The sequence below is a fragment of the Falco biarmicus genome, chromosome 6, assembly GCF_023638135.1.
Source record: "Falco biarmicus isolate bFalBia1 chromosome 6, bFalBia1.pri, whole genome shotgun sequence".
Lineage (NCBI taxonomy): Eukaryota > Metazoa > Chordata > Aves > Falconiformes > Falconidae > Falco > Falco biarmicus.
The window spans coordinates 79,518,234-79,545,957 of NC_079293.1; the positions used below are offsets into that span (position 1 = coordinate 79,518,234).

The following is a 27,724-nucleotide window of genomic DNA, read 5'->3' on the forward strand; positions in this document are numbered from 1 at the left end:
AACCTTGTGGGTAGCAGAGGAAGGACTAAGGAAAGGTGAGATGCAACAGTTTTCCCTAAGTTAAATTACTGATGAATATCAAACCTTAGCTTAAGCATCCTTCTTTGGAAACCTGGACCAGGGACCTCTGTCATAAATATTCAAGGATGAATTTTAATCCGTACATTCCCTAGTCTTCCTTCATTTGCAGTCCACCAGACTGCAATTCATATGGTTCTAAGGGGACTTGTTATGTAGCCAACAGCATGCTTGGAAATAAATTCCAAACTGAACAAAGTTTTATGCAACCTTATATTTTCAAAAGCATCTTACAGTAATCTGTAGCCAAGCAGCAGGAGAGACTTCTAATCACTGTAGTCCGTGCTGTGCTGAAATTAAATACAATCCTATTTCATAAAAACCTGTGGTCACTCAGGGACATCAGTTTCAGTCTGCTTGAGAGGCATGTGTGCCCGATCCAAAACCAAAACAAAAGTGTGATCTGACTGTTGAACTCATCAACAAGGCTGGAGACCAGAAAGGACGGGCAGCATGTATATTTCTCTGCATGAAATCTCCTGGTAATGTTTGCATGCAAAGCGGACCTCAGCTGCTGGGGCAGAAGTCTCGGCAGCAATGTTGCAAGAAGCTCCCAGAATCCAAGGCAGACTTCTTCAGATGTTCATTGCCAGGTTGATAAACTAATACAGGAAGAAAGATCAAATTTACAATAAATTATTGCAGGCCTTTCTCCCTTCCTCTCCCTTTCTCCTAATGGAAGAGAGATGTTCAAAAGCAGTGCCTTCACTCTGAACCCCCCACTGCTTACTTGACTTTTGTGTCCTGCCTTAGGAGAGACCTGAGCCAGCATTTGCTTTTGTGCTTGGAGGGAAGGAGGCAGAGCTCTCCAAGCACTAGATGCTGATAACAGCAGTGATTTTATCTGCATCCCAGCAGTCCACACAGGCTCCCACATACACTCTGCCAGGGAATTCATTCTGCCTTGCCCCAGGAAGCTTTGGGTTAGTGCAAAATGAGAGACAACGCACATATGCAACAAGGAGACAAAGAGAGCACAAGAAAATAAGAAGCCTGTGCTGAGCAGTGTGAGAAGCAGATGATGGACATACACAGGAGAGGCTGATTTGATCCCGGGGGGACAAATCAGGGACAGTGAATCGCTGCTGGTTCCCCTTTCCCCCATCAAGAGCAGGCACCTGAGGAAGGAAAAAACAGAGAATCTAGAAAGGGGGATGGGAAGTTGTCAATACACCAGAGGGCAAGGAAGGAAGGAAATAGCATGGAGGAGAGGCAATCAGTGCATGCACTGTAAAATCCCAGCCCTGCTGAATCCTGCAGGTGCCCCCTCCACTCTCACAGCCATAGATGTCACCTGAAGTGTCATGCAGAAATACTCCAGTTCTTACAAGCGGACAAAGCTCTAGAGAAGCCCCATCATTTTGTCAGCGTTTCTGAAGCTGTGCTCATACCTCGCCTATATTCAGGTTAATGAACTCCTTGTTTTTCACACTCAGTGCTTGGAATACTCCTGAAATGAAAAACAGGACACCAGTGCTATAAATACACCTCATTCATATTCATACATGAGCTCCCCATCCCACAGTGGGTGGCCGTGCCAAGGAGAGGGAGGGCCTGGTGCAAAGGCGGATCACTTCGGATTGCTCGGTGGTGGTAGCTGCTCTGACAAAGCAAAGTCCTTGCAAGAGGCAATGTCTGGCTGACTTAAGGCTTTTCTGCAAGTCTCACTTCAGGACTCGGCTGGAAGAGGGTGCCCTGGGTGTGCTGAACAGTAGGATTCGGATGATACTCCAAAATGAAGCCAAGCAATTTGCCTTTCTTTATATATCTTGTTTAACTTTTCCCTCTCGGTAGTTTACTACTTCTGTTGTCACAGATCAAACCAGAAAGTGAAGAGAAGAACAAAACAAACCAAAAAATCAGCGAAGAAAGTTGATTTTGCTTCTCATAGAGTTGCATTTGATTAGAATTTGGAGCCACACTAATGAACCCTTCAGCTTTTATCCAGCCATTTTACTTATCTCTACTACTGCTGCTCTGGAACGAGAGTGAACCTGCGCACAAATGAACTGACACCTAGGGTGCCTTGAGCTATAGGGCACCATATCTTCAGCCAAAAGCAAAGTTATGTAAAATGTACAGGAGATAACTGTTCACGTGTATGCCAATTATCCCTTTGCATTAGGCACAAGCAATATTTGAACCTTGAACTTCTGTGATCCCAAATTAAGCTCATGGGTGAGCCACAAGAAACTAACATAACACGGACTTTGCCAGCATTCTTCACATGCCTTCTATGTTGCTGCAGAGTTTATGAAGCAGGCTCTTTTCACATGGGGAAATTTTCCATTAGCAGCAGAACATTTTTCACTTTACAGGAGAAAAGCCACCCTAAAAGCAAATGCTAAATGCAGCTCCTTTCTGTTAGCCATGTACACACTTGACCTCAGATATTGTGCAATATGCTCAACAGTAGCCGAAAGTGAAACATTTTTTTTTTTCAAAGGAGAAGAAATTCCAGAGGAAGAAGATACTCACGACTTGCATTCTCTAAGCGAATTAAGCAGTTCAGAAAATCATCAAATTCAATCTGGAGCTGTTCGTCAGAGTATCGGAGGACAACCAGTTGCAGCAGGTAGTTGTTGAGCTGGTATCCTTCCCAATGACACAGGCACAAAGGAAAAGTGAGCAACCTTGTAGGCCGGGGAAGAATCTGCAGACCTCTACCAACTAGTCTTGAAAACCAGTTAATGGGAGGATACTCTGTGGCACACACCCATCCAGAAAACAATCTGGCCACAAAGTTCTTTAAGCTTGCAATGAATAAAAAACTCTGAACAAGAAATTTTGCAGTCACTGCAGTGTCTAGCCCATGCACTTTTTGGTGTATGAGGGACCATTCTGTATCCTTGAAATTTGGAGGGATTTCTGCAAAACTGGGAGCTTTAATGAAAAGAATTTGTGATGAAATACAAATGCACTGACTGCTCTGTATAACAAACAGCTCGCTCACTGTTCCTCTGACCCTTGAGTAGAGACAGACTCCGAAGTGGTTTGTTTCAGGGTCTAAACCTGCACATGTGCAGCCCTGTTGTAACAGAGTTCAATAAAAATGTAAACATTCTCTGACTGCCCTGCAGTGCTGGGGATATCTGGGGCAAAATTGGTCCCCTTAACGTCCTCTCTAGGTGCCCAAGTCCTCTCTGGGGTTTAGAACTCCCCTCTTTTCAGGGGTACCTGGCCTGCATAATTGGTTGCAGCCGCCTTCACCCACAGACGATCTGCCCAAACGCTTTCCCAGATAAAATGCGATGCTTGTCTTACCTGCAGCTTTAAGAGCGCTGCGAAGCTCATAGGAGGACATGGAGCCAGATTTATCAAAGTCAAATTGAAGAAAGATATTCTGTTATGAAAGGAGCACATGAAAAGCTCAGTATTTGCATACAAAAGGGAGCGCAGATATGGCATAGAAAGGCAAGGGGTTTATCTCTGTGTAACGTAAGCATTTAAGAAAGCTGGCAAGACTTTAGTCTAGATACAGTCTGATTTTATAACTCGAGGAGCAAATCTGGGTCCCAATTCTCTTTGTCATATGAATAGGTTGTTGTGAAACTTAAACGTACTGCCAAACCCAAGCATTAAAAAATAATGAGTTGGTTTTCATAAAATGTTCCATGATTTCTTAAAAAGTGATTTTATCTGGGAAGGATGTATTGTTCTTTGTCTTTTAGCTCTTAACTGACACGTTCTCTTAATCTCTTTTTCTGTTTATCTGTATAATTCTGAAGACTAGAGACAAATCGTTTAACAAGAAGTTAAGATTGTCACTTACTCATTTTCTTCTAGGTATAAAAGATCTAAACAGCAACATTCATGATACAACCAAAAGAACTGGTACAAATGGTTTGAATTTTGACCTAATTATTAAGTAATTATTAAACTGGAGTTAAATTCCATCATTTTAATGAGACAACAAACACAAGCCTCCCTTGGAATATGAGTGATTTAGAGCTGTCATCACATCCAGCTTCAAATTTTCCAGCAAATATACATGCAAAGCTTCCTACAGGATACAAGGATCTCTCAAGCCCCCCTTGTTAAAAAACAGTGTGTCCTTTGTTAAAAGCGATGTGACATTATTACCCAGAAAAAGTGTTTGCCATTTCTGGTGGACTAGACATGAAACAGAGAACTGCGTATTTTGAATGCTTGGAGAAAGCATCGATTCAGAAGAAACTATTAATGACCATGAGGAAACAATTATGATGTCTTTATTTGACTATTCAGTCTGTGGCCTGATTCTACAAGCTTACTTATTCTTACTGCCATGGAAATGTGTTTAAAATTAGAATCAACACTTTCCCAGGCTTCAGTACAGTGGACTCCTGAGAAATCAATAATGGAAATGCAATGACTTAGGAAATGATTGTTTCCTACTAGTCATGAATCATCAGTTTCTTCTTCCGTACAACAGCAGTAATGGAAACTCCTTTAAGTTTTATTTTGATTGGCTTGCTTATTAGTGCCCATTACATTTTTTATCCCAAACGTAGTTGATTTGCTTACAAAAATCTCTGTTATTTCCAGAAAACCATTATGGTTTAGCATCACGGAAAGCTAAGAATGTCTTTGACTATCCAAAACAAGCCCCCACACTTTTAAAACAGTTGTTTTGAGTTAGAACTCATGGCTTATAAACACTCCTGTCTCCATTTTTGTCTGCGCATACAGAGTAAACTATGCAGGAAATAGCTAATGAAATGGAGAAACAAATACAATGAATAATGTCACCTACTATCCATTTCTTCATTTTTTCCCAGAAAATTTTGAACTCATTAAATTCCAGTTTCCCGTTGCCACTAGTCTGGTAATCTGAATCAAGGAAAAGGATTTGTTATATGAGAGTCCAAATTCTGTCTGAATTACTCAGCACTGTTCCTTTAAGCAGAAAATGTGAAGTTGCCTGGAAAGCCTATGGTGCCACTGAAACCAATACTGGGATGGCTCATAAGGTGCAGTCATGGCTGTGGCTGTGCTACTTGGGGAACATTATGTGATATAAAAACACAGCTGAGCAATACAGGCTCCACAGGAGAAAGACAAATTGTTCTAAGGCAAGAAGAGCTTTGGTTGTAAATGGGATATAAATGATTCAGAGAATTAAATTACCTAATTCAAACAAATTGCTACTGTACTCGAAGGAGTTAGTCAACCAGTGTGCTATTCAGTATTTTTATCTAGAGACCACGCTTTGTTGCAATGGCTCTATCAAAAATTAATGGGAGTGGTGGGGTGAGGTTGGCAAAGTCTGGTCTTCATGGCCTGAAAAAAAGGTCTGTATAGCGGGTCTGAGAGGCAGCGACTAGATTTGCCTGGCCTGCCCTGAAGTGTGAGGGTCTTCATACCTGTTTTACTGAGTTACTGATGTCACCCAAGCACAGCTCACTTGCAGGACGGGGCACTTGCTCTGGAACGCTGAGCAAGGAATGGGCCCATTTGCCTTCACCTTTCCATCTCCCTTGCCAGGACAAAGCTTGTGCTCAGATGGACGCTAGCTCCGTCAGCATTCACAAAGGTCAAAACGTGCCAAGTGGGGTCTAGCTAATGCCTGCCATTACTGAAGCACCTACACTGTTGGCATTTGGAGGGCACCCACAGATCCCATGCTGCAAAAAGTTTGTCTTTTTACCCAGCCAGATTCTTCTTCCTGGGGTCATGTAGAACTTTGCCCTCGCTCCATGCCACTGCATGGTGACTGTAGCCAGGGAATTCAGTGGCATGTGACACGGCAGGGACTCTGCCAGTGTTGACCTGGGTTTGCATTCATGTCATTTTGCTCCTCCATTGTGCTCCAAATACCATGTCCAGAGTGAGATGGTTGTGTTTGCATTCCTTGTGCTTCCAAAGAGATGTCTCCCCATTTATTCAAAACTATGCAGAGATTTGCTTGGAAGCATTGCAAATCATGGAAACTATTTAGTTATATCCTAAATAGTAAACCTAGGACTGCTGCCATGCTCCTGGGTCAAGTGCACACCCTGGCTCTGTCCCAATACCATGTAAGGATGAGACGAGAACATGGACCAGCTCCCTCCTGAAGCTTGGTATTTAAGGGAGGAAATTTAGGACTGGTCCTCTGTTTCTTATTGCATATGCATGGTGACTGATCTGCACTGAATTTTAATGCTATGGACATAGCTTTAACAGGGTACAGTTTTGTCTGGTTTGGTTTTCTGTTAGAAATGTTTGAGAGGATGTTACCTCTGTCATGGGCTGGAACAACAAAAGCAAAAGATAAGAGCTTCTAAGCTGAACAAGCAAGATGTAAACCAAATATTAGATACTGGCCTTGTTAGGACTGTACCTGTTATGTCTCACGTGTAACAAAATTGTCTATCAGGAAAGCACACCGCAAAAAATAGCTCTACCTGAGCAGAAGCCATGCTAAGCAAACTCAACAGGCACCAGAACATTGCAAAGGATGAATCTGGTGGAGGAGTACCCAGGGCTGTGATTCATCTCACCTAATGTCTGAGCAGCCATTTAGCATCCCTCACAGTTAGGTGCATCCAGGATGATAATTATACCACCCTTTTCACTATCTACAAAGGAAGTCTAGAAAGCCAGATTAGATGTAGACACCTACACCACAAATGCCTAAATTTGGACAGACAACTCTCGCCCACCTGTCTGCTTCCTGGAGTTCCAGGATCTAGCTGAAAGACCAGATTTTCCAGCTTTTAGTCTGCTTGTCAAAATAACCGCAGCTTTGATATCAGTAATTTTCAACACTCTGCTGAACCTTAATTTCTGACCCTGTCTGGTGAATTTAACCCTCCAGACAACAGACCTTTCTTGACCTATCTCTTCTAGACCTTTTTCAAATAAAGCACAGCTTGAAAAATGCACTGTTCTATACAGAAGTAATCTGAGAATTACTTTTAAAAGTGGTCAGCATTAAAGCATCTACCTTTAAGTCTGCAGCAGAAAAAGGTCTGTCTTGAAGCTCCTAACCCTAAATTTCTAGAATGAAAATCATGATACAACTTCCGTATAATCTTTTTCTTTGGGTAATGTTTTGGCACGACATTACCACATTCAACTCTGGTGGTTGCTATGACAGGTTCCAATGCTATGGACAATTACATTCACTATTCACTTAGCCTCACGAGCACGTATTTGAAAGGATACATCCATAAGAGAAATGATATTTCGGCATGAAATGAGACTTAAGTTCTTGAATTTGATGTTCTTTGCTGAAAAAAAAGACAATAATAAGAAAGAAGTCATTGGGTAAATCTGCCTTTTATAAACTGAAAGTAGAAAACTGGTTTTCATAAGCAGAGATAGCTGGCTCTTATTCCTCGTAGGAGGACCTGTATGGTGGAAGATGAAGACAGCCCTTACTATAGAGAAGTCACAGTCCAGACAAAAGAAGTATTTACTGAAGATCTGACAGGAAATACTGTCCTTGTTTTGTGTATGAGGAGATGAGGTTCAGAGGACACCAGGTTTCCCATTATACAAAGGGTCTGTAGCAGGGTGATGAACCACATTCAGGTCTTACAAGTCTCAGCCCAGCACCTGTCTTTCCACAGCAGAGCAGCAGTGCAATGGAGAGCTGGTCTCACTGAGCTGGCATGGATCATGCTGGAGGCAGGGCAAGCTCGTGGTTAGATCATGGACGCTTTCCTGGATCTGCACTGGCTGGCTGGAGGACACCAGGCAGGAGTCATAACACAGCTTTTATTTTTCCACCTGTAAGCGAATTTAATGGCAGCTTTTATAAAGTTCTTTACCGCCCTTAACTTAGAGCACTTACTTTTTTGTAATACAGCATTCAGAACATATTTGAGTTCTTCCGCAGCTATCTCCATGTCCTAAAGTAAAAAAAAAAAAACAACCAAAAAAAAAAACCCCGCAGCATCTGTTACTTGAATGCTTCTTTAATCAGACATAAGAAAAACCACAGAAAGCACAAACATCACCCATCTGTACTTTATTGCAACTCAGGAAAAGAGAACCATACAAAACCCCCAAAAAGGCTAAACACTAAAGGGCTGGCGAAATACAAAAGTGCTGCTGTGCGTAAGACTGTCTGAAGGAGAACTTAAACAGTAACCATTGATTCAAGGAAAAGTAAACTGCAGCTGGACACCGAACCAGGTAGGCTTCCCTAGAGCCTGAGCTCTAGCTTTGGTCCACCTGCTTGCTCACCGGGGACTGCCCTCTTCTGCATCTAGACACAAGGCGTGGTGACATCTGGTGCCCAAAGAACACACTACAACTACGCATTCTCCTCCCCAAACGCGTCATTTTCATTTCACCTGGCCCTGGGTGGGAGCAGAAGTGTGTCCCCTCTTTCTACACCTTGCTGTGGCCCACAAGGGTTTTTCACTCACCTTTCCTGAAATCTGCTCAAACAGTGCCTGGAACAGCTTTTCTTCTTCCGTTTCTTGTGGGCTTGGGCTTGGGTTTAGAGGCTGCAATATCAACACGTAAGTCATTGTAAGAATTGTAAAACATGACATTTCTCCTGCACATAGCCCCTGAGTGCATCAGGGGACTACAGTACCTCTTAAAATAACGATACACATGCTCTCGAACACTGCTAGACCTGAGGCCTCCCAACCATCTAGCTGTCTGAGGGGAGCCTCACCTCCTCATTTCCTTCACCCATGGGATTGTGTAGTGTGCCATTGTCCTGGCTATGTCAAAACCAAGAGCACCCATCCTGGAAAACACCACTGCTCTCATCCCACCCCTGCACCACTCTGCTTCCCCAGGCCATGCACAACCACAGCTCTACAGAGCTCATTCTAGTGGCATCGTCCAGGGACCTCTCTCCCTTCTTGAGAGCACCAGCCAGAGGTGGGTGCACATTGGCACATCACTCAGCGCCATCCTGAGCCTGGATGCACTTTTGGCTGGCTGCCAGCTCAGTGCCTCAGTGCCCTCACAAGGGTGTAGAGTCCAGGCTTCAGTCTACGCTGATGAGCAGAGAGATGCAACGGTGTAGAGCCACTGCTATAGTTAGGATGACCATGTGAACAGAGAGCAGCTCTTGGGCCAAAAAAATGGGGGAAAAGAAGGCAACAGCACAGCACAGGAAGCAGAGAATTGAGCTTCGTTTTCTCTACCCACAGAAGAGCCAACATGGGTGCTATTTAGTGCACTGTCACCAAAGTGGCGCTGGTGACACTGCTTGGCCACTCACACTTTTTTTTGGCCGTATATATGTTCCTCACTTCCTTCTGCACAAGTTTGGATGCAGTCCCTTGATGGTACTGGGACAGGGGAACAGATTTACCTTGCTACTGAACATGGCCCTGGGATCCCAGGAATGGAGATGCACTTGTTAGCTGGTCCTCGGAGGAGAGCTTTCGGTAAAGAGGGACACATGAGAACCTGGCTTAACTTGTTTCCATGGGAAGGCACACCACAATTAATGGCTTATTTGCAGGGATACACTTAAACAGGAGCTGACTCAGATTCAGCTGCAATTACTGCTCAGCAGGCAGACCAGGACATTCAGAAACAAAAAGAATTTAATCATTTCAGTAGGCACACATATGTATCAAGCATTCCTTCCTAAGCCCTGAGGATACTGCTAAGCAAAATAAGGATATTTGTATGCAAAACGAATGTAGGTCTGTGGACATTCTTTTGCCTCTTATTTTTTCATAATAAATAAAATTCTAAAAGGTATGAATGGCCGTGTGCCTCCCAGGTGCTAACGGCTGGGCTTTCAGCCCACCCATGGTGGCTGATAGCCACCTCTGGTGCTGGCTGATGCCGACTGCCTTGAAGCAAGTGCAGAAGCATAGCAATTATGATTTTGATACAGCTCTTTTACCATATTCAGCAGAACTGACTGCTTCAGTCACATACACAAAGCTGGCAATTGTGTAACATTCCTGTGAAATGAACGTGTTTTAGCCAAAGACAGTAAAAGCAGTGTGTGCTGGCTTCTGCTGAGCTATTTTCTTGCTATTTTAACTCTGTGGACTTACCTCAGGGAGATCAATGGCAACGTTTTCATCTAGATCCCTGGAGAAAACAAAACCTTATTCGGTATCTGAAGATATACAACATCTGCCTAGGGTGAAAGTTTGCTTATTACATTTTCCAGAGGTGAATGATAAAACTGCATTTTTTACTGAACAGTTTAAGTTTAGATAAAATTCATCAGACAATCAGATATTTGCACTGTTTAAATTTTGGTATAAGCCCTTAAAGCAGTCTTTAAGCAGGACTCAGGGAGGGCATAGCTGTGCATGCTGTCTGCTCAGGAATTAATTTCATTCTTTATTCATTGTGAACTCACTTTTTCCTCAATACCCTTTTTTAAGATAAATTTGTCATTTGGATAAACTTTGGGAGGAAACAAACACTGCCGCATTCACAGATTCCTGAACAGTACCAGGCAGCTAGCAACTTTTCCTTGTCAAGCTTCCACCAGATTCACCATGGCAAGCCCTGTTTCCTCAGGTTTAGCAAAAATGGGCAAATGCAAAAGCAAGCCATCAGGAGCTTTCCCTGCCAGGGCTCTGCTGTAGGGATGGGTGCCCAGCAGCCAAACTGTCCGCAGCAGCCACAGCCCCATGCATAGGTGAGCACCAGGGCTCACTGCTGACTTACTCGGTGATGGCCTTCTTCTCAGAGAAAATCCTCAGGCAGAAATCTGCCTCCTGGTGTGGCTCAAATGTGGTCGGAACAAGAATGTAATCTCCTGGCGGCAGCTTGAATCGGTTAGATACTTCCCTTAAGTTAATGTAGGTTTTGCTCCTGGCCTTGGAGGGGTGGTACCTGAAGAAGTCTTTGCCCAAGTGTCCGTCTCTGCCAGGGTTCTAAGAGTGGAAACAAAGGCAGCATTGCACTGTCTGGGGTGTGCTGGGGGCCATGCTTGCCCCTTTCCCAGTCACAGAGCCAAAGTCTGCCTGGCACAAACCTCTCCCCTGGCTGTGACCCTGACTCTGATCCCTTCACCCAGGTGCTCACAGCAACCTAGCTCCCACCTTATGGCAAGGACCTATTGCTGGTGGTCCTTTCCTGCCCATAAGGCAGTCTAAGAGGATGCTAGAACATTGTCTTGCTGCTTAAACATTCCTCACCATTATATATCACCGTCTCAGACAGGGTGTCACAGAGCAGTGACAACAGATTTGCCAATCCCAGCCTCGCTCAGGGTCAGGCACTCCTGTGTGTGATGCACCCCAAGAGGCTCATAAGGAGCAACACCCCCTCTCGGGGAGCCAGGCAATGGATGACAGAATCATGGGACTGAGGAGTCTGTCCTGATAACCCATGGCCCTGTAGGGACTCCTAAATCCTCCTCTGAGAGGGCTCCATGCCGACCACATCAAAATTCTCCATGGAGCTCAATGCAACTGAGATTATTTTAAGAGCAAGGGCTCTAAAACCACATGATGACTGACAGGGGTACAAACTCAGAGAAAGATGCTAATACTGATAGTGTGGCTACTGCACTGTAAAAGTAATAAAGTACCTCATAAATAGAGTAGCCAATGGTTAGCATTTCAGCACCAAGCTTCTTGAGTTTACGGCGATCCTTTTGCATCAGTGCTGCTATGAATGTGCAGTCATCTTGTCCATCGTCTTTCTCTGTCAAATGTAGCTTGATTTGTGGATTTGTCCAGAAAGTCTCTGCCAATGTAAAGAACACCAGAGAGTTTATTTCCTCAGAATAATAATACCATCACCACTACTACTAATAAAAAAAAAAAAAAAAGAAGACAAAAAGGACAATTGAGCTGAGGTTTTGCTCAAATTTAGTTTTTCCATTAGCTGTCATGCTTCTTTCCACTAAGCTGTGCAGAAAACAAGCCAAATCCCAAAGTCCTTCATGGAACTAGGTGTAGAAAAGATTTTAGGGCTGATACTTTATTAAGTTACCATGGTTTAAATAAAGTTGTCAGATGGGATTTTGTTAAAAGTACATAGCTACAATGATCTCATAGTGCTGGTGCCAGACCGGAGTAACACAGTTCAGATCCATGTCACTACTTCGGAGCCACATAAACATGCTGGCTGAACTGGATTTTTGTCTCATTTTACACTTACTGCTGCAGTTTCAGTGAGTTATTTGGAGCTAGTCCTGATCATGCAAATGTAAATGAGAGGCAAATCAGATCCAACAAACTTGAGAGCAAAGAAAGCAGCTTTTTTACCGCAAAGCCTCAAGTTGGACCATATGAACGTTTTTCCTTTTGGCTGGTTCCTGCTAGCTGAGACTCAGCTGGCCTGGCCTGCACCCACAATTCTGGCTATGGGGTAACAGGAGAGGTGGCTGAGGGTGGGTAAAGACTTCAGTGCCTGCTTCTCATTTTCAAAGCAGCGTGTCTTTACCTAGAAAATTTCTACATCCTCCTGCAGTGGATCCCCGGACCCAGCTCCCTTGGTGGATGGTCACCTCCCACTTGTGGGCAGTGCTGTCTTCCAGGGCATCCGGAGTCAGGTTGCAGATCTCAACTTTATCAAAATGCACTTTGAAGTCTTCAAATTTCATCCTGAGTGAAAAGACGTGAGAAGGAACAAGCAGTCATTCACTCCAGTGAAGGTTGTCCAGCAGAAGTCTTTACTCCCCAGAGTCCTAGGGCCAGATCACCAGCTCACGTGGGTCTGAATAGTTTCAGTGACCATGGACAAGTGCAGTGCACCAGGGGAGAAGCTAGCTCTTGCTCACTGTGGTGTAAAACACAAGCAACCTTATTGTCTGGGTCTCCTTCTGATATCTCTTACACCTTTCTTTTTATACTATAACTGTTGATTTTATTCAATTTCGATTGAGTATAAGATGGAAAGAAGCGACACTGGCACAAAGCCTATGGTGAAAAGAGTTACTTCACCAACACCATCCTGGCCTTAATGGCTGCATCTATATTGCTGAAGAGCCACCAAAGGATGGCAGACATCTGTGCAGGAGCTAAGTCTGCTTACAAATCAGCAGTGTGTTCCATGCCAGCTGCGTGCCAGCAGTACAGGGGACATATGGTGATGGATTAGCCAAGCCATGGCATGGTTAACCTGTCCACACTGCAGTTAAAGTCCCATTTGGGCCTCTGCTAAGGTGCCTAGGCTCAAATTGCTCACCCTCCCCTCCTTCATGGGTGCCTGGAACCTCGTCCTAGCAAAAACATACACCAAACACAAGAGCTAAAAATTGTGTTCCAACTTGAGTGGTGGCTCCAACCTGCCCTTGAAGGTGGTATAGAAACTTCGGCCTGCTACTGTGTCACATAGATTGCGCTATATATATTTTATATCCAAGGTGGATACATATACATGGCCATGGGAAGGAGGAAGCAAATGCCACAATATGGGTGGTTTTGAGCTGCTAGGCTGGGCTGGTTGAAATTAGCTTGCTCAGCGTGCCAAGAAGCAGATAAGCAATGTGATTTTGTCCAGCAAGTAAAAGGGCAAAGAGATACCAACAGCCCTGCTAGCCAAGGAGCCTGGTGTTCAGGACTGAGCAAACAGCCAAGCGAAGGGACAGTCACAGCCAGGCACCACTGGGCATGGTGTGCAGCCTTGGGCAAAAGAAACAGAGCAGGGAAGCTCTCTAAGAGAAAGCAGCTTGCAAGGTGGGCGCTGCAAGGACGGGAGGCCCGTATGCTCTAAGACTGAGGGTAGCCTTCATAGGCAGAACTTCCCTCTGTAAAAGAGTAGAGGTATTAGACCTTCCTGAGGGCGATCTAGCACCCAGGTGTGTCCTCTGCTCTCAATCACTATCTGTAAGAGCCCCTCTCTCTCCACGGACCATAGAAAAAATGTACAGAAATGGATCTCCTCCCTAACACTAACTTCTATAACTATCCTTTTCCTCCAGTGTCTGATGCTTAGCAACAAAATGGAGTAGCAGGAGAGCAAAATCTCTCCAAGACCACACATTTATCTGTGGCAGTGGCAGCAGATAGGACCCAGCTAGTCCTCAGGGTAGTTAACTAAACACAGCTAGCTCCATTTTTCTGCTGCATAAATAATAGATGTCTGTGGTGGTCTTAATTTACACTTGCTATGAGCCATTTTACAACTTGTTCTCAGTGTGGGAAGAAACAGCAGGGTTTGATTTCCTGAGCCCTATCCTCTTTCTTGTTGGCTATTCCTACATGCTGTTAACCCTAGGCACGGCTGATTCTCACTTTGATGCTCAGTACACTAGAGCAGGTGCAGCACAGCAAAATCTATCTCCAAGTGGCTTGGTTTCCTGGCCACACTATGCAATTTTGGGCTCTTTGGAAACATACTGCCAAGCTGATGAAGGAGTTGCACTTTATAGATCAGATTTGGCTCCTAAGAGGTAAAACACCTGGTCTGACTTCCCTAGGACTGTACTGGATTTGTACTGGTGAAGGGAAGAGAAGACTGTGACCCTCTGATTTTGGGAGGGAAGGGACTAGAGTGAGTGAGAAGCTGGTTTCTTAGCCAATAGCAGCATGCCTTCTTCACATTGAGTAGAAGCATCTGGACCAGACTGAACGACTAATATGTAGCCAACATATCTTTGGTGTAATTAATGAGGTCAGCCAGCCTTCAGCATATCGTCATGAAGATTTTCTTCAGTTCTCAGAAATTCAAAGAGCAAAAGGGACAAAAGGTCTTATTAGATGACGTTTCTGACCTTGACTGCCTTATCCCATGTTGTCCTCTACAGTTGTGTTGCCTTTTTGCATTGACTGAAGACACTCTGATGTTATGACACCTGTCTTGCTTTAAATGTTTCATAGTTTTTGATCTGATTTCCCTTGCTGATGAAGTCTAACACAATACACGAGAACAAACAGGTATATGTCTACTTTCTTCTCTTTCGTTTAACAGAAATGAGCCTGTGTAGGAGAAATGACCATTGCTTTGTGTGCAGTCAGCACATGGAATGAGCTGGGTCCAACACCTGCAGCACAGTTAAAGAAGTTGTTCATGAGTGCATAGTAGGTTTCTTAGGCTGTCTTTCAGCTTCCAGACAGCCCAAAGGGCTCGGTGACTGTAAAACTGAAGTCTACTTCAGTAAAAACTGGTTGTGTTCAACAAGGAGAGGAGCCCCATTGCACCTTATGTTATTTGCTAATCCCAAAGATAATAATGCATGTCATTGAGATCATGTTTTGAACCCTTGAAGACCTAAATACTTTGCTGCTCACTATTTCTAGCAGCAGAATTCAAAGCACCTCATAAAGATTACCCAAGCTTTCCAGGGAGGCAAGCCAAGTGCTGAATAGACCAGCCGAAGGTCCTCAGCTGCAGAAGCAGGAATATACCTCATTTGCCATCTCCTCAGCTAAATTGCATCAGCAAGAACCACAGTAGGAGCAAACTGAAAGCTGGAGAGAAGCAGCTGTGTTCATCTTTTTCCTCATCTGACCTTTTTAATGTCTTTAGGGATACATCACATTATTGCACATGTAAAGTCTGTATGTGAAGCCTGATGGGGAAACCATCAAGGTGTGGCTTACAAGGGGGCAAAGAGGCAAACACTCCTTAGAGAAATACACAGAAGTCAAAAGGTGTTAGGAGAAATAAGTCTGATGGACTGGGTGGAGGGTTTAGCTGGTATCAAACTTGCCTGGCTGGTTTTGGAAGCATTTCTTTCCTTATGCATATGATTTTTGTCCACTTAACCCCTTCAGCAGAAATTTCAGTCCCAATGGCTTTTGTTTCTGCTCTGAATGGCTGAGATGCTGGATGAGGAAAGCCAACATTTGTCTGGATATTCCCAACTTCATTAATTTTTATTGGCCTTCCAAGGACTTACTTGTCAGCTCAGCTCTGTTGGACAGATGACTTTTTAATCAATTTCACTGCTCCTTTGATGCCTAGTTGCACACTTGTACCTCCATTACACAGTCAGGATTTAAGTCATGCCCTGGTATTGAGAGACTTAATGGAGTTACTTGGGTTTCAGGTAAAGTCTTTGCCTCCTTTTCATTCACCCCACAAGCTCCAGCTGTAGCCAGGTCAAAACCAGACAAAACGAAAAAACAAACAAACCAACCAACCAAAAAACCAAACCAAAAAAGCTTTTTGGAAAAACTGGAAATGCCCTACTGCATTTGCAATGTCAGTAGGAAAATAACTCAAAATATCCTATGTAAAAATACTTAAGAAATAGATCAGCTATTGGATATACTTCCCTCCAAAGTTATCAAAGTTTAGGGTAAATCATTTTATGGAGCAATGTGCTGCATTGTCTATCTCAAATCACATTTCAGGCCTAAAGCTGAACTTTGGTTTAACTTCCGGGAAAAATCTAGAATAGCTCCACTGCGTAAGTCTCTAGATTTACCTCTGTGTAAAAGAGATGAGCATCTGGCCCTAGAAAATGTGACTAGACACATTGTCAGTAGTGCACAGCACCATTGATACGGAGGGGAATCATGTGCAAGTCAGCCATCTGCTCTGTCTGAGATTGTGAATTTGGCATGAAGAACACTTCACACTTCTAAAGCAATTTCCACCGCATTTTCTTTTTCCCATTTAATTTCATTTTTTCTTGAAATTTTCCATCATTTCACACAGATCCTGGTGTTCTTTTACTTTCCATAACAAGTACCACTGCTTCTCGGGATGTCCTTCCCTTCCATTGTATGCCTAGCATCAACCTTGAAGGCATTTCATAGGTGATACAGAAGATACATCGCTCCCTTCTGTAGAGCCTCCCTTGGTTCATGGCAAGGATTTAAAGGGTGTTACCTTCATGGCAGACACACAGTATTTGAAATATGTTTATTCTATTAACTAAGCTGACTTTTAAAATACCTTTTGTTATTAAAATAGACATGGGCACAAATGAAACACATAGAAAACCAAATGAGCATTCTACCTGATCTCTCCTGAGCAGAAACAGAGCATTTCCTCACACAGACTTCTTCCTTATTGCTCGTTTTGGCCACCTGCACCTTGATTTCTGACTAAAGCCACACACTTTAAAAACCTGTGGCTTACCAGAACTCTCCATCATCCAGTGCTGTCTGAGATAGGCGTCTCTGCTCTGACAGGCTGACTGAATGCCACTCTGGAGAGCTGCAAGAAAACAAAACCAGGTTTTACTACAGGTATGTGGTGATTAATTTTCTCTGGCTCAGAATGACTGGCTGGGCACAGCAACAGGCTGTTCTCCTTCCAGTTGTGGTTTATTTGAGTGGCTCACACAAACACAGATGTGTCTAAGAGGTTTTGTGAATCCTGCTATCACTCATGGTCACAGACACCCAACTAACGTAGCTGGAAGCAGGACCAGGCCAAAGATCCCAAAGCTGCTCTGTAGTCCTGTGTGAGTTATTGCCTGCGTTCGGAGCTGGGACTGTTGTCAGTTGTTGGGACTGGGCATAATAGGGTTATTGGTAAACCTCAAGATTTTGGTAGGTCACATCCCTCCTTAAATCTGTTCTCCATCTGTAGCACCATCTCCCTTTTTATGTTTGTCAGTAATTTATGGCCAGATGTTCCTTCAAAATCGAGTCAATGGGAACCAAATAGACTCTTTCCCCTGTTTGCTGGAGTAACTGGGGTTCCAGGTAAAGTCTTTGCCTCCTGTCATTAACCCCTACAACTCCAGAGGTAGCAGATCAAAACCAAACAAAAGTCTGATACAGCTTTTTGGAACAGCTGGAAATGCCCTACTGTATTTCCAATTTGACATAAACTGGGAGTAGCAGGCACCTTGTGCTGAGCTTTGTAATTACAGGAACCATTGTGAAACGGCAACAGATTCCTGTGTTGACCTGTGAGCCCCCCTGCATCTTGAGTTCCAGGAAACCTCCCAGGTGCAGAATCGGAGCTCTGCTTTGCAGCGACAGCCTTCCCAATGAACAGCACAAATTGACACATGCCTGTCCTGATCTCAACCTCTCAATTTTTTTTTAGATTTAATCACTCATTATATATGCCAATTATCCCTATTTTCTTTTTCAAGATAACAAAAGATTATAGCTGATGTGGAAATATTTCATTTATTCCTGAGTCATGTTAAGGATGGGGACTCATAGCAGTCCGACAGATGGCTGTGTCTCAACAGTTTTAAAGGGACAGGCCGGTTACAGCTCCTCTCTTCTACATCTGTGTGAATTAAAAAAACCCCTAACTTAGTAGAAGAAAGTGAAACAAAAATGAAGCCCTGAATATCTGCAAAAATATATTGAGAAGTGTAGGGGGAGGGGGGGGAAGGGAATGCAGTGTTGTTTTTTACTATGTAATTTCTTTTTCTTTTGTATTATTTGTTCTTTGTTTACCTTCAGTAGTAAAACCAGACTGGTTTTCAGACCAACCCTGTTGTGGTTTTGGGTCCTTCCACAACTTTAGTGGGTACCACATGAAGAGGGTCTCATTTAATGTTCATATATAACCTGTAAGGTTTCTGCCTATTCCTGACATGTTTAGTAACCCAGAACAATAAATGCAACTAGAGGCTCATAAACTACTTACAGGGGGTAATACAATATCAGTTTCCAGCTTATCTGCAGTAGGTGTAGTATGAATGTTGTTACAAGCACTACAGCAACAGGCTTGCAAAAAAATAAACAAATAATCATCCCAAATGTCTAATTTCTCCTAAAAACTTATCTAAACTTGTCTAAAACTTATCCCATTTATATTAATGCAAAATTTCTGCTACTGCCAGATTTTGGGGGCTAAATTTGCAATGTCCCCATAGTTGAGCAGCTTTGAAAATACTGAGAGTGCCATGTTAGTATGGTAGTAATACTGCTAGATATGTGCAAACCCTTGATTTAATTTTCTGTGGAATAGCTGGGGCTACAGAAAGCTAGCTGCGCAGCAGCAGCTGGGATTTGGCCTTCACAAGGCCAGTGTGTATGGGACAGCACACGCACTTGTCACTCCAAGGGCCATTCCACTCCACATTTCCCCAGGGGTTCCTTATCCTTATGAGCTGCACTTGCCGGCCCCGATAGCTCACCTGGGGAAAAACAAAATAAAGAAAATACCAAATGTCAATAGCTAGGGAGCAGGACTTCTCAGTCTGCAGAGGCTGGACCAGCTAGTGTTAACAGCTGGGCGAAAGGTGCAGACTGCTACAGGAGATGTGGGAGGGAAGGATGGATGGGAATTTGGATAATTCCAGTAGAATAACACCCCATGTCACCTGAGGGTGGGGGGCACTCCCTTATCTTTTCCCCCAGGTCTCTCCTTGCCCCACACTGCTGAACATACCTCACTGATGCCAGTCACAGAGTAAGCGTGGCCCTTTATAAGGCCAAAGGGGGTTTTGGCTTCTGACTCTGCAGCACTGCTGGTCTGAAAATGGGAAAAAAAGTGTGAATCTGAGTGAGACAGCAAGTGGTGCCACGTGGTCCCTTCCAAGCATCAGGTGGGAGGTCAGTGGCTAACCAGTACTATGAAAAGGGAACTTGTCTGTCTGCTCAATACAGTGATGGGGCAATGTGATGTCCTTTGAGGACAGAACAGGATTTATTATTTTTTTTTTAAACATTGTCCACTTAGAGGGAAAATAATATAGTTTCAGACTGAAATACAACATCACAGGGGCAGAGAAGGTATCAACATCATCTACGTTTCTGGGATCTCAGTCTTAACTCCCATGCAAATGTAGTTCATGTCAGCTAAGAAGTGGGAAAAGGTGCTCTCAGACTGAGATCAAGTGTTGATATGGTCTCGTTTCTTTTAAGAAGACACTGATGGAGCAACGATGGCAGTAAGGGGTCCCATCAGCCAGCTGAGTATCATACTCCCTCTATAGTTCAAGAAATATTTAATTAGTTTTTGCAAGCAGCAGAAGCTCATCAGGAGAGAAAGGGAAACTCAAATCAGGAAACAAAAACACTGAACCCCAAAGCTGAGGGCACAGTCTTGAGTAAAAGTGTTCATGGAAAAGCTTTGCTTTCAGACAAGCAAGCAATTGGTTTGAGACGAGAGGTCTCCCTCAGCCTGGCCAAATGTTCGATGATGGGGGTCTTGAGCAGACCCCAGCTTGGGCACTTCCTTTGCCTTTGTTACAAGTGCCTGAAAGGGAAATTAAACATTTTGTGCTTGGTGGGAGTTTTCATTTGCTCTGAAGCCTTTTTCTGCAGCTGCTCATTCTGGTGGAGAAACCTGGCACACTTTTGATTCTGAACTGCCTTTCCCGCTGAGCACAGTCACCAAGGAACAGCAGCAGGGCTTTCGCTCTTGCTGTTGAGCAGCTCAGGTGTTTTTCACCAGAAAGCCAAAGATGGCTCCTTTTACCCTGGGTCAGACACACTGGCAGAGCAGTTTAAGTAACCTATGCAGGTGCTCCCCACCAGCAACATTTTGTCTGGGAAAGCTGAAGGTTTTAGTCTCTGGAGGGATAAACCTGACATACCTTAATCCCTAGCCCCTGTCTACAAATAAATGTGTTGATCCTGAAAACTGTCTTGAGTCCCCCAAGTCCCCACAGGTGTTGTTACAGAATTCAGGGCTGAAAAACAACAATTTTATAGTCTCTGGAACCAGTAAGTCCTCAAGAAGCTATGGCCATTTTTAATGCTAAGTGACCAAATAAGTCAGGAAATACAGCTCACTCACTGAGTGCTCATACTCATATCGTCATTGCCTTAAATACAATGGCTGTCAACTGCTGAAAAGTGATGAATATTTTTCTTTTCTTTTTAAGAACGGTATGAAGGACTACGTTAATATTACGTATTTATCAGTTCATAGCTATTATTTGCAGAGTTAAGAGCATATCCATTTACTCGTTATTAATTTAATCAGTCTTTAAAAGCAGCTTTTTTAAAATGCAGAAACCACAAAACTAAACTGAGAAATCCAGACCCCAGTTCTTACTTACGTCAATAGAGCAGCCCACCATTGAGCACCTTTTCAGAGCTTTCTCTAGGATTTCATAGAAGTTGTCAGGAGCCTTTTTGACCTCGTACATTTCTCCTACACCCCCAGTGAAATCTTCCATGGCTTCTATTGTACTGCCTCCTTTCAGAGCCTCGTAGCTGCCGTTCAGCCTGGAAAAGACATGCTGATGTGAGATGTGCTTTCAAAACTTTGAAGGCACCCATGCTTGAGAGCTTTCTCACATGGGTGTAAAATTGCAGCAACGGCACTGAAATCAAAAGAAGTACCCCAGAATGTACCCAGGATATATGGGAGGACCATTGGGATTACTCTGCTTTCCTTGTTAACTGAATTTTTAATTCATTCATTTCTCCATATCCTTAAAGCCTGAGGCTTTTTTTTCTTTAGTGCCAGTTGTCAGGCTGGCAAGGACCGAGTATCACTGTCAGTGATTTGCTACCTGCCAAATAATTAAAAAATGATTTAAAAATACAGTTAGCCAAAACTATCAATTGAAGTCTCAACAGAAAAATGGCAGGATTCAGGCTTTGATCCAACTCTGTTGCTATTAGCTGGGCTTGTATCTAATGATGTGCTGGAAGTCGGACCAGAGATAGATGTAACATCTTTAGATTAGGGCAGCAGCAAATGCAAAAAAAACCCACCACCACCAAGAAAAAATACTGGATAACAGCCGTTCACTCGAGTTGTGAATACTGTATGTACAAATAGCAAATTATGTATGCGCAGTGTGACTTACTTGGCATAGGCTTTCTCTAGTAAGGCACTCCAAAATTCGTTGCGTTCAGCTGAGTGCAGGAAAACCAACCGGCCTTTGAAGGTGGGTAATCGGTCATCGATCACGACATCCAGCCACTCGTTGTGCTGCCAAAACTATTTAGAAAGGATGGGGCGTGAATTTGCTGACAGCATGTCATTTCCTAGGCATAAGACTCTGGTGTCCCAGCACTTCTAATCCTAAATTAGTGACAATCATAGGCCAGATTAGAAGTCATATGTAAATCATCTGTTCCCACTATACAATGCTAGGCTGCTCCGAAGGAAGGGAAGAAGAAAAAGTCTTTTCTTATCTTAAGAAAGACTAAGGCTTAAAGTGTAGAGCTGTACTGTAGCTCCTTGTCTGGATAACATCTCTCATATATCCACACAAGTAGTCACCACATGATTCAAGACACCTTTAAGATACACACATTCAGATCCTAGTCCGACTCCTTTAAGGCTTTATATCCTAAGTGAGGCTTGTGTGCCCAGGAAAATTAGAAATTAGTTATAAATCCATATATCTCTTCACAGAGTAGAAGTGGCTATGTGCATGCCTGTGGAAGGCTGACATAACCCTCTAGGTTGCTTCTCAAAACAGAAACAACAGTGTAAACTCGGTAATCCCTGTTTTTCCAATGTCTCCTCTGCAAGGACTGGCAACCCCACTGAAAAATAGTCCATGACATGTAATGACAGAAATATGCTCATGCTGTTCCAGAAGTTTATCTTACCTGGAAGTGAAATATTCCGGCATAATCTGGCCCAAAATCTTGATCCAGTGGCACCACTCTTGCTAGTGTTTTTTCATTCAGCGTGAGAGAAGCTATGGCTGCCAATAGCCAGCAGTCACCTGTGAATTGAGAAGGGGGAAAAATCCCTCATTTTCTTTTCTTCAGGAGGAGAAGGTGGTGGTGTAGGGGGCAGAGGAGTTGTTATGGCAGTTAGCTGCCACCCGTTTTGAAATCCAAGGCAGCTCCTGTGCCCCCAGGAAGCATGTCCCTTTCCTGGCCAGAGCAGACTGTGCTGCAGTTTGGAGGTACTGGTAGACAAAAGGCTCCCTTGGGCTCACAGTACCTTCAAGTGGAGATCCTTCCCTGATCTTGAATCCCACGGCACCAGGATGGTCCCTGGCACAGGTGGGAGGATGCTACCAAAGAAGTGAGGGCTGGCGGTACGTCCAGCTTCACTGCTCCCACCAGTTCAGGAGGGGCAACATCCCCTCGTATGAGGATATTCCTGCTGCTCCTCACAGGGTATGGGCATTAATGCATCCACCCGGGGGAATCACTCACCAAGATCCCCTTGGCAAATGTCAGTTTTTGTGGCTCCTCCAAGGATAAACTTGGGGTCTTTGACAATGTCCTGTGAGAGTAGGAGACATGCAGAAACGGTTTAGAATGTGCCAGAAAAATACCACCATCACTCTGAGCCCAGACTTGCAGCACAGTGTGTGCTACATTAGCTATATTATCCTGCAACAGTGTAGCCACCACAAAAACACTAGGTGGGGAATCCTTGCTAATTCATTACGGTTGTAGAGCAATTATAAAATCAACTCTACTCATTTTTTTTTAATTAGTTAGCTGTTAATGAAAGGCTGGCATTCTTTATTCATCTGTAGGCAATTGTTAAAATATCATGGCACAACCTGGTCCAAAATCTCAATGTTAGATTACAACCCTGGTTAATTCTTTTTTATTATTTTTGTTTGTTTGTTTTCCTGAAATTATTAGAAAAACTAAAATTGGCAATTTACCTTTAAATGCATTATTAAGCCTTTTATTTACCTGTACCATAATACTTGCAGCATATCATGTCTGACAATCATAGGACCATTTCCTCCTCAAATAAGCAAACAACAAAGGTAGACTCCAGCCTTGTTTGTTTTACAGTTAATTTCTAAGAGGAGGTAACAGTACCCACCCTTGTGTTCTCAGAGGCCGGAGGGACTGGTGCTCGTGGTGGCATTAAAACAATCCTCAAGCATCCATTTGCATGTTTTAGTTCAATTACTAACACCACAGCTGGATAGAAAAATTACAGTGGTAAGCCAATAAATGTGGCAGGAATTCCTCTCTCTTTTCTCCCCTTTCCTGTGAACTGTAGATTGAATTTAACTGTTTGAACTGAATAGAAAAAGGAGGAGGGTATCTAATATATCACTAGAGGTATACGCCTGTAGTTGATCAGCCTGACCTGGTAGTTAGTGCAGGTCCTATGGCATGAAGCAGACCCTTCTGCCTAAGCAGTAGAAACTTGGAAAAAAATTTAAAAAACCCCAAACCTAAAGTGGGGTGGAGAGGGAAATAGAATAACACATTTAGTCATTTAACCCCTGCGTCTGCTTAGAAGGAAACGGAGTTGCTTTTGGTTCATATCACCGCATTTTGTGAGGCCATCAGGGAAGGATATTGATAGTGGTGGCCGGCTTCTTGCACTTACTGCTGAAGCATCTGCTGCTGGCCACTGCTGGAGCCAGGACACTCTCTGTAAAGAACCAGCTCTGCTCCTGCAACGCTCACCCTGCAGAGGCAATAATCAGGAGGAAGCTGGTTTGCCTATTTTTTGTTTGCCTTTGCTGGGGAGGAGGCAGTGGCCACGTTGTGCCTTAGCCACAGGTGCCCTGGGGAGGAGGTACTGCAGCACTGTGTGCCCCTGGTTCGTGGAGCAAAGGGAAATCAAACAGCAGCTCCTCCTGCTTGTTAAATACACTCAGTCTTGTAGGGACTGGACGTGAACAATAAAAAACACAGATCATTGCCTTTAGACATTAATATAACAACAGCTGATAAAGTAGCTGATCTTTAATAATATGCCTTTTTTTTAGCACCATTGCTCCTGGGAAACAGAATTCTTGTGGCAAGGACTGTATTTAGCTGTTTCCAAGAAACTCTGTGTGTTAGCAAGGGACAAGATAAAAAAACCTTTCCACTGATGTGGGCCTGAACATTAGATTCATGGCTCATTGCTTATTGCACAGCTCTACAACTGACATATGGAAAAACATCTTCAATCTCCTATGTGTAAAGAAAACAAATAATAATTTTAGAAAAATCAATGAAAAGGATTGAAAGGATTTTGAGTGGACCTGTGCCATATTCCCTGCTACACGTAAGAAAACTGTTCTGCAGTTTTTAAGTGGATGTTAGAAAAATATTAATTTTAAAGGAATTTTCAGACTGGATGGTATGATAATGTGTATCAGGGCTTTCATCATATTAAAAGACAAACCCCAGAGGTGGATCTTGCATACACACACAGCATTCAGTAATTCAAGGATTTGCCTGCACAAGGATATTACTTAGAATTAAGGATGCGCAGCCCTCAGAGAGATGATTCTCCTGATGCTACATCAAAGCTGTGTTTCTTTAGTCTCAAAAGAAAACAAATTGCTTCCCCTGTGCCTCTCATATTGGTAGGGGGGGTACGTGGAGACCTAAGGCAGGCTGAGGCTGTTCAGATGGCCTCATTCCTGTGATTACATTTCTCTGTCTGGTTCCAGCATACAGTACCTGTCATACCAGTTGCCAGTGGTTGTCCATATTAAGAGAATTTCCTTCTTACCTCCTTCTGTAGACCATAGACTCATTTGGCATTGGTAAAACACATTTGTCTTTCCTCTTTTTTCTTTTTTTCTTTCATTCTTCAACTTATATGTCTAACTTTCCCAGATACTGAGTTGTTAAATTTATCCCAGGAGCTGAATTTAGATATAAATTAAGAAGGGAAGGCAAAAGGGGAAATACAATGACAAAAGGGTCTTCAGATTATTCTAAAATTTTAATAAGGTACAGTTCCAAAGGTTTAATTTGTAATGAAAGGAATGGCTAGACAAAATCACTAAATATCTTTTTTGAATCTTAGAGCACTTAAGATTTATGTAGGAAGAGCTACTCATCTGGTGTGGATCCACGTAGCTCACGTTGCAGTGGGAAATTTACAGATTAGGGCTAGCTGAGGGTCTCATTCACACTGCATACAAACGTGTATACATTGCAGGTATATGCATGTCAAAATAACGAGAAAGCCTTCTCTGCTCTCATGAATAAAGGTAAAACTCTAACAGAGTGTAAATCTGAAGACTAATATTATTTGGCCCTGCATGTATTGTGCTACACTACATCCAAGCTATTGTAAAATAGAGACAGTAAAAGCCAGTCACCGTGAAAAGCGCTTTGAACACAGGTACCCTACACAGAGGCTGTGCTCTTGGGCTCGCCCTCTCTGGCACCACGACTTTGCTAGCTGAGCCACAGCAGCTAACCTGGCACACACTCCAGGCCTGTATCCCACTGGCAAAGTAAAATGTTCACTTGAAATGGTGTTACAGTGCCTCTGTTTTGCTGCTGTTCCTGATGGGTGACAGAGATGAAACTGATTTAGCTTAAGTGCTGAGGAGCCAGAGAAAAGCATAACTAAACCCCTGTCCTTACACACCCTCTCAGCCTCCCCTGAGCTTTATTTCTCATTCTGCAGCTCACAATAGTTCACCTTCTTGCATGGTGGGAACTGGAGTGTAAAGAAAAGCAGATACTATTTCAGGTAACTTACTCATCCTGGAAATGCTTCCAGTTCAGTGTACAAAGTTCCTGAAGAAGACTGTGACAACTATGACAGACAGAACTGCTCTCCGCTGTCCCTGGGTACCACACACAAGCTCTCAGCTGCTCCTGGTCACATTTTGCAGTGAAGTTTAACTATTGTGAAGCCCCAAATGGAAAACAAGACAGACTAGCACCTAATGGCTGCCAAAGGAAAACCATTCTTTCTGATTTAGTGTCACAGGCACTTGCATTTTTCATGCCCCGCCACACCAAAAGCATCTCAGCCCCAGAGCTCCATGCTGTGCTGGGGGGCAGCCCCACAGCCCACCCGGCTTTTGGGGCACAGGTAGGCAAGGCAGGCAACGCTGCCTATGGGGGCTGCACATACCATGTGTAGGGATCTCTTATTTTTTCATAGCTGAAACTTGTCCAAGAGTAGTAGATTTAATTCTGCTCTGTAGTGGCACTATGTTAATTATCAGTCGCTGAGGCATTTGAATGCCTATCAATGTGGATTAAGTTAAGCCAAAAGCTTATTTTGTTCTTTTTCTTCCTTGGTATCAGTGTCACCAAAGGAAAGTGCTCTACTAAGGGAGAAGCTTTCAGACTATGAAGAAAAAGAGAATAAACATCAGTCACTGGCAAAGAAATAAATGTAGACACAAGTTTTCTTTGGCTAGTAGTTACAGAGTTAAGTGAGGAGAAGGAACCTGGAGCGATGTTGGGTTTGTGATCTGAGAGCATGTGACTAGTGAAGCTTCAGGCTCTTGCTGTGTTATTAATGATTGTTATGCAAGATGCATTAAGAGATACTCATCAAGCCCTTGGCTACTGCTGAATAGCTCAATAACCATGGCATGTATTTGTAATCTCTCAGTGTTTCACCATGGAAGCAAGCAAGTATAAGAGTCTCAGACTCTAGAAGTTAAAAGGTTTGATTTTTTTTAAGTTTAACCTTAATTATTAATTTCGTACATTCAACAACACTTGACTCTTACATAGCTAGAACATCATTGTAATGCATTTGATCCTTAATTCCTCGCATGTGCTCTTACTTTCATCTTAGCGTTGCTTTTGTTTGGCAATAACATAACAGAGAAGGCTGATTACAGGTTGTTTATGCATGTACATAAATACATATGCATGAAGTGTGCCTATACAACAAGCTACATCCGAAAAATGGGGTGAAGCCTTCCAACCCTTTTTGTCCCACAGCTTGAGCTCTTTGTGGGTGGTGGGAAGGGTCTCCTCCTGCGCTTGGTCTCTGTCTCCATGAACACGCCATGCGTTTGATGTGATCCCAAAGCGCAGCGGTGTCTGGCTTTTGGTAGGATGGAAGGAGAGAATGCAGCGGCATACTCACCCCGGGCCTTTTCCAGATGAAGGGGACAGGTGTCCTTTCGCTGAAGAAGAGAGAGGAGTTGCAGGCGGGGAAGTCGGGGTCCTCAAAGAGGACGCCCCTGTGCAGGCACTCCTGCTTCAGCTCCTCGTAGGTCTTCCCCGAGCTGTGGGTGGTGCGTGCAGCCCCGGGCAGTGCCGGTGGCCTTGGCTTCGAGTCCTGGTACACGTAGGGCATG

The 27,724-nt window shown here is 43.6% G+C and overlaps 1 protein-coding gene across 2 annotated transcripts; it reads right to left on the bottom strand.

The window, feature by feature from the left end:
* Positions 1–360: 360 nt before the first annotated feature.
* On the bottom strand, positions 361–27,724 carry CAPN9 (calpain 9). 2 transcript variants are annotated; one of them, XM_056343653.1, is made up of 20 exons: positions 27,511–27,724; positions 22,896–22,965; positions 22,335–22,453; positions 21,581–21,714; positions 20,822–20,990; positions 19,204–19,287; positions 18,864–18,949; positions 16,978–17,055; positions 12,388–12,548; positions 11,528–11,685; positions 10,660–10,868; positions 10,032–10,068; positions 8,421–8,501; positions 7,841–7,898; positions 7,210–7,274; positions 4,814–4,882; positions 3,343–3,421; positions 2,557–2,673; positions 1,470–1,528; positions 361–680 (listed from the first exon to the last, which is right to left on the bottom strand). In XM_056343653.1, exons 1-20 carry the CDS (start codon positions 27,721–27,723, stop codon positions 654–656), a joined length of 2,073 nt encoding a protein of 690 aa, XP_056199628.1. In that variant the 5' UTR covers position 27,724; the 3' UTR covers positions 361–653. The 2 variants fall into 2 exon arrangements, with proteins under 2 accessions (XP_056199628.1, XP_056199630.1); XM_056343655.1 differs by lacking the exon at positions 16,978–17,055.

Excerpts from the sequence above, each read along its gene's own strand:
- CAPN9 (XM_056343653.1), bottom strand. The coding sequence starts at position 27,723 with ATGCCCTACGTGTACCAGGACTCGAAGCCAAGGCCACCGGCACTGCCC. Across the intron at positions 22,966-27,510 it reads TCATCTGGAAAAGGCCCGGG|GACATTGTCAAAGACCCCAA; the intron begins GTGAGTATGCCG and ends CTACTCTCACAG. Across the intron at positions 20,991-21,580 it reads CTAGAGAAAGCCTATGCCAA|GCTGAACGGCAGCTACGAGG; the intron begins GTAAGTCACACT and ends TGTCTTTTCCAG.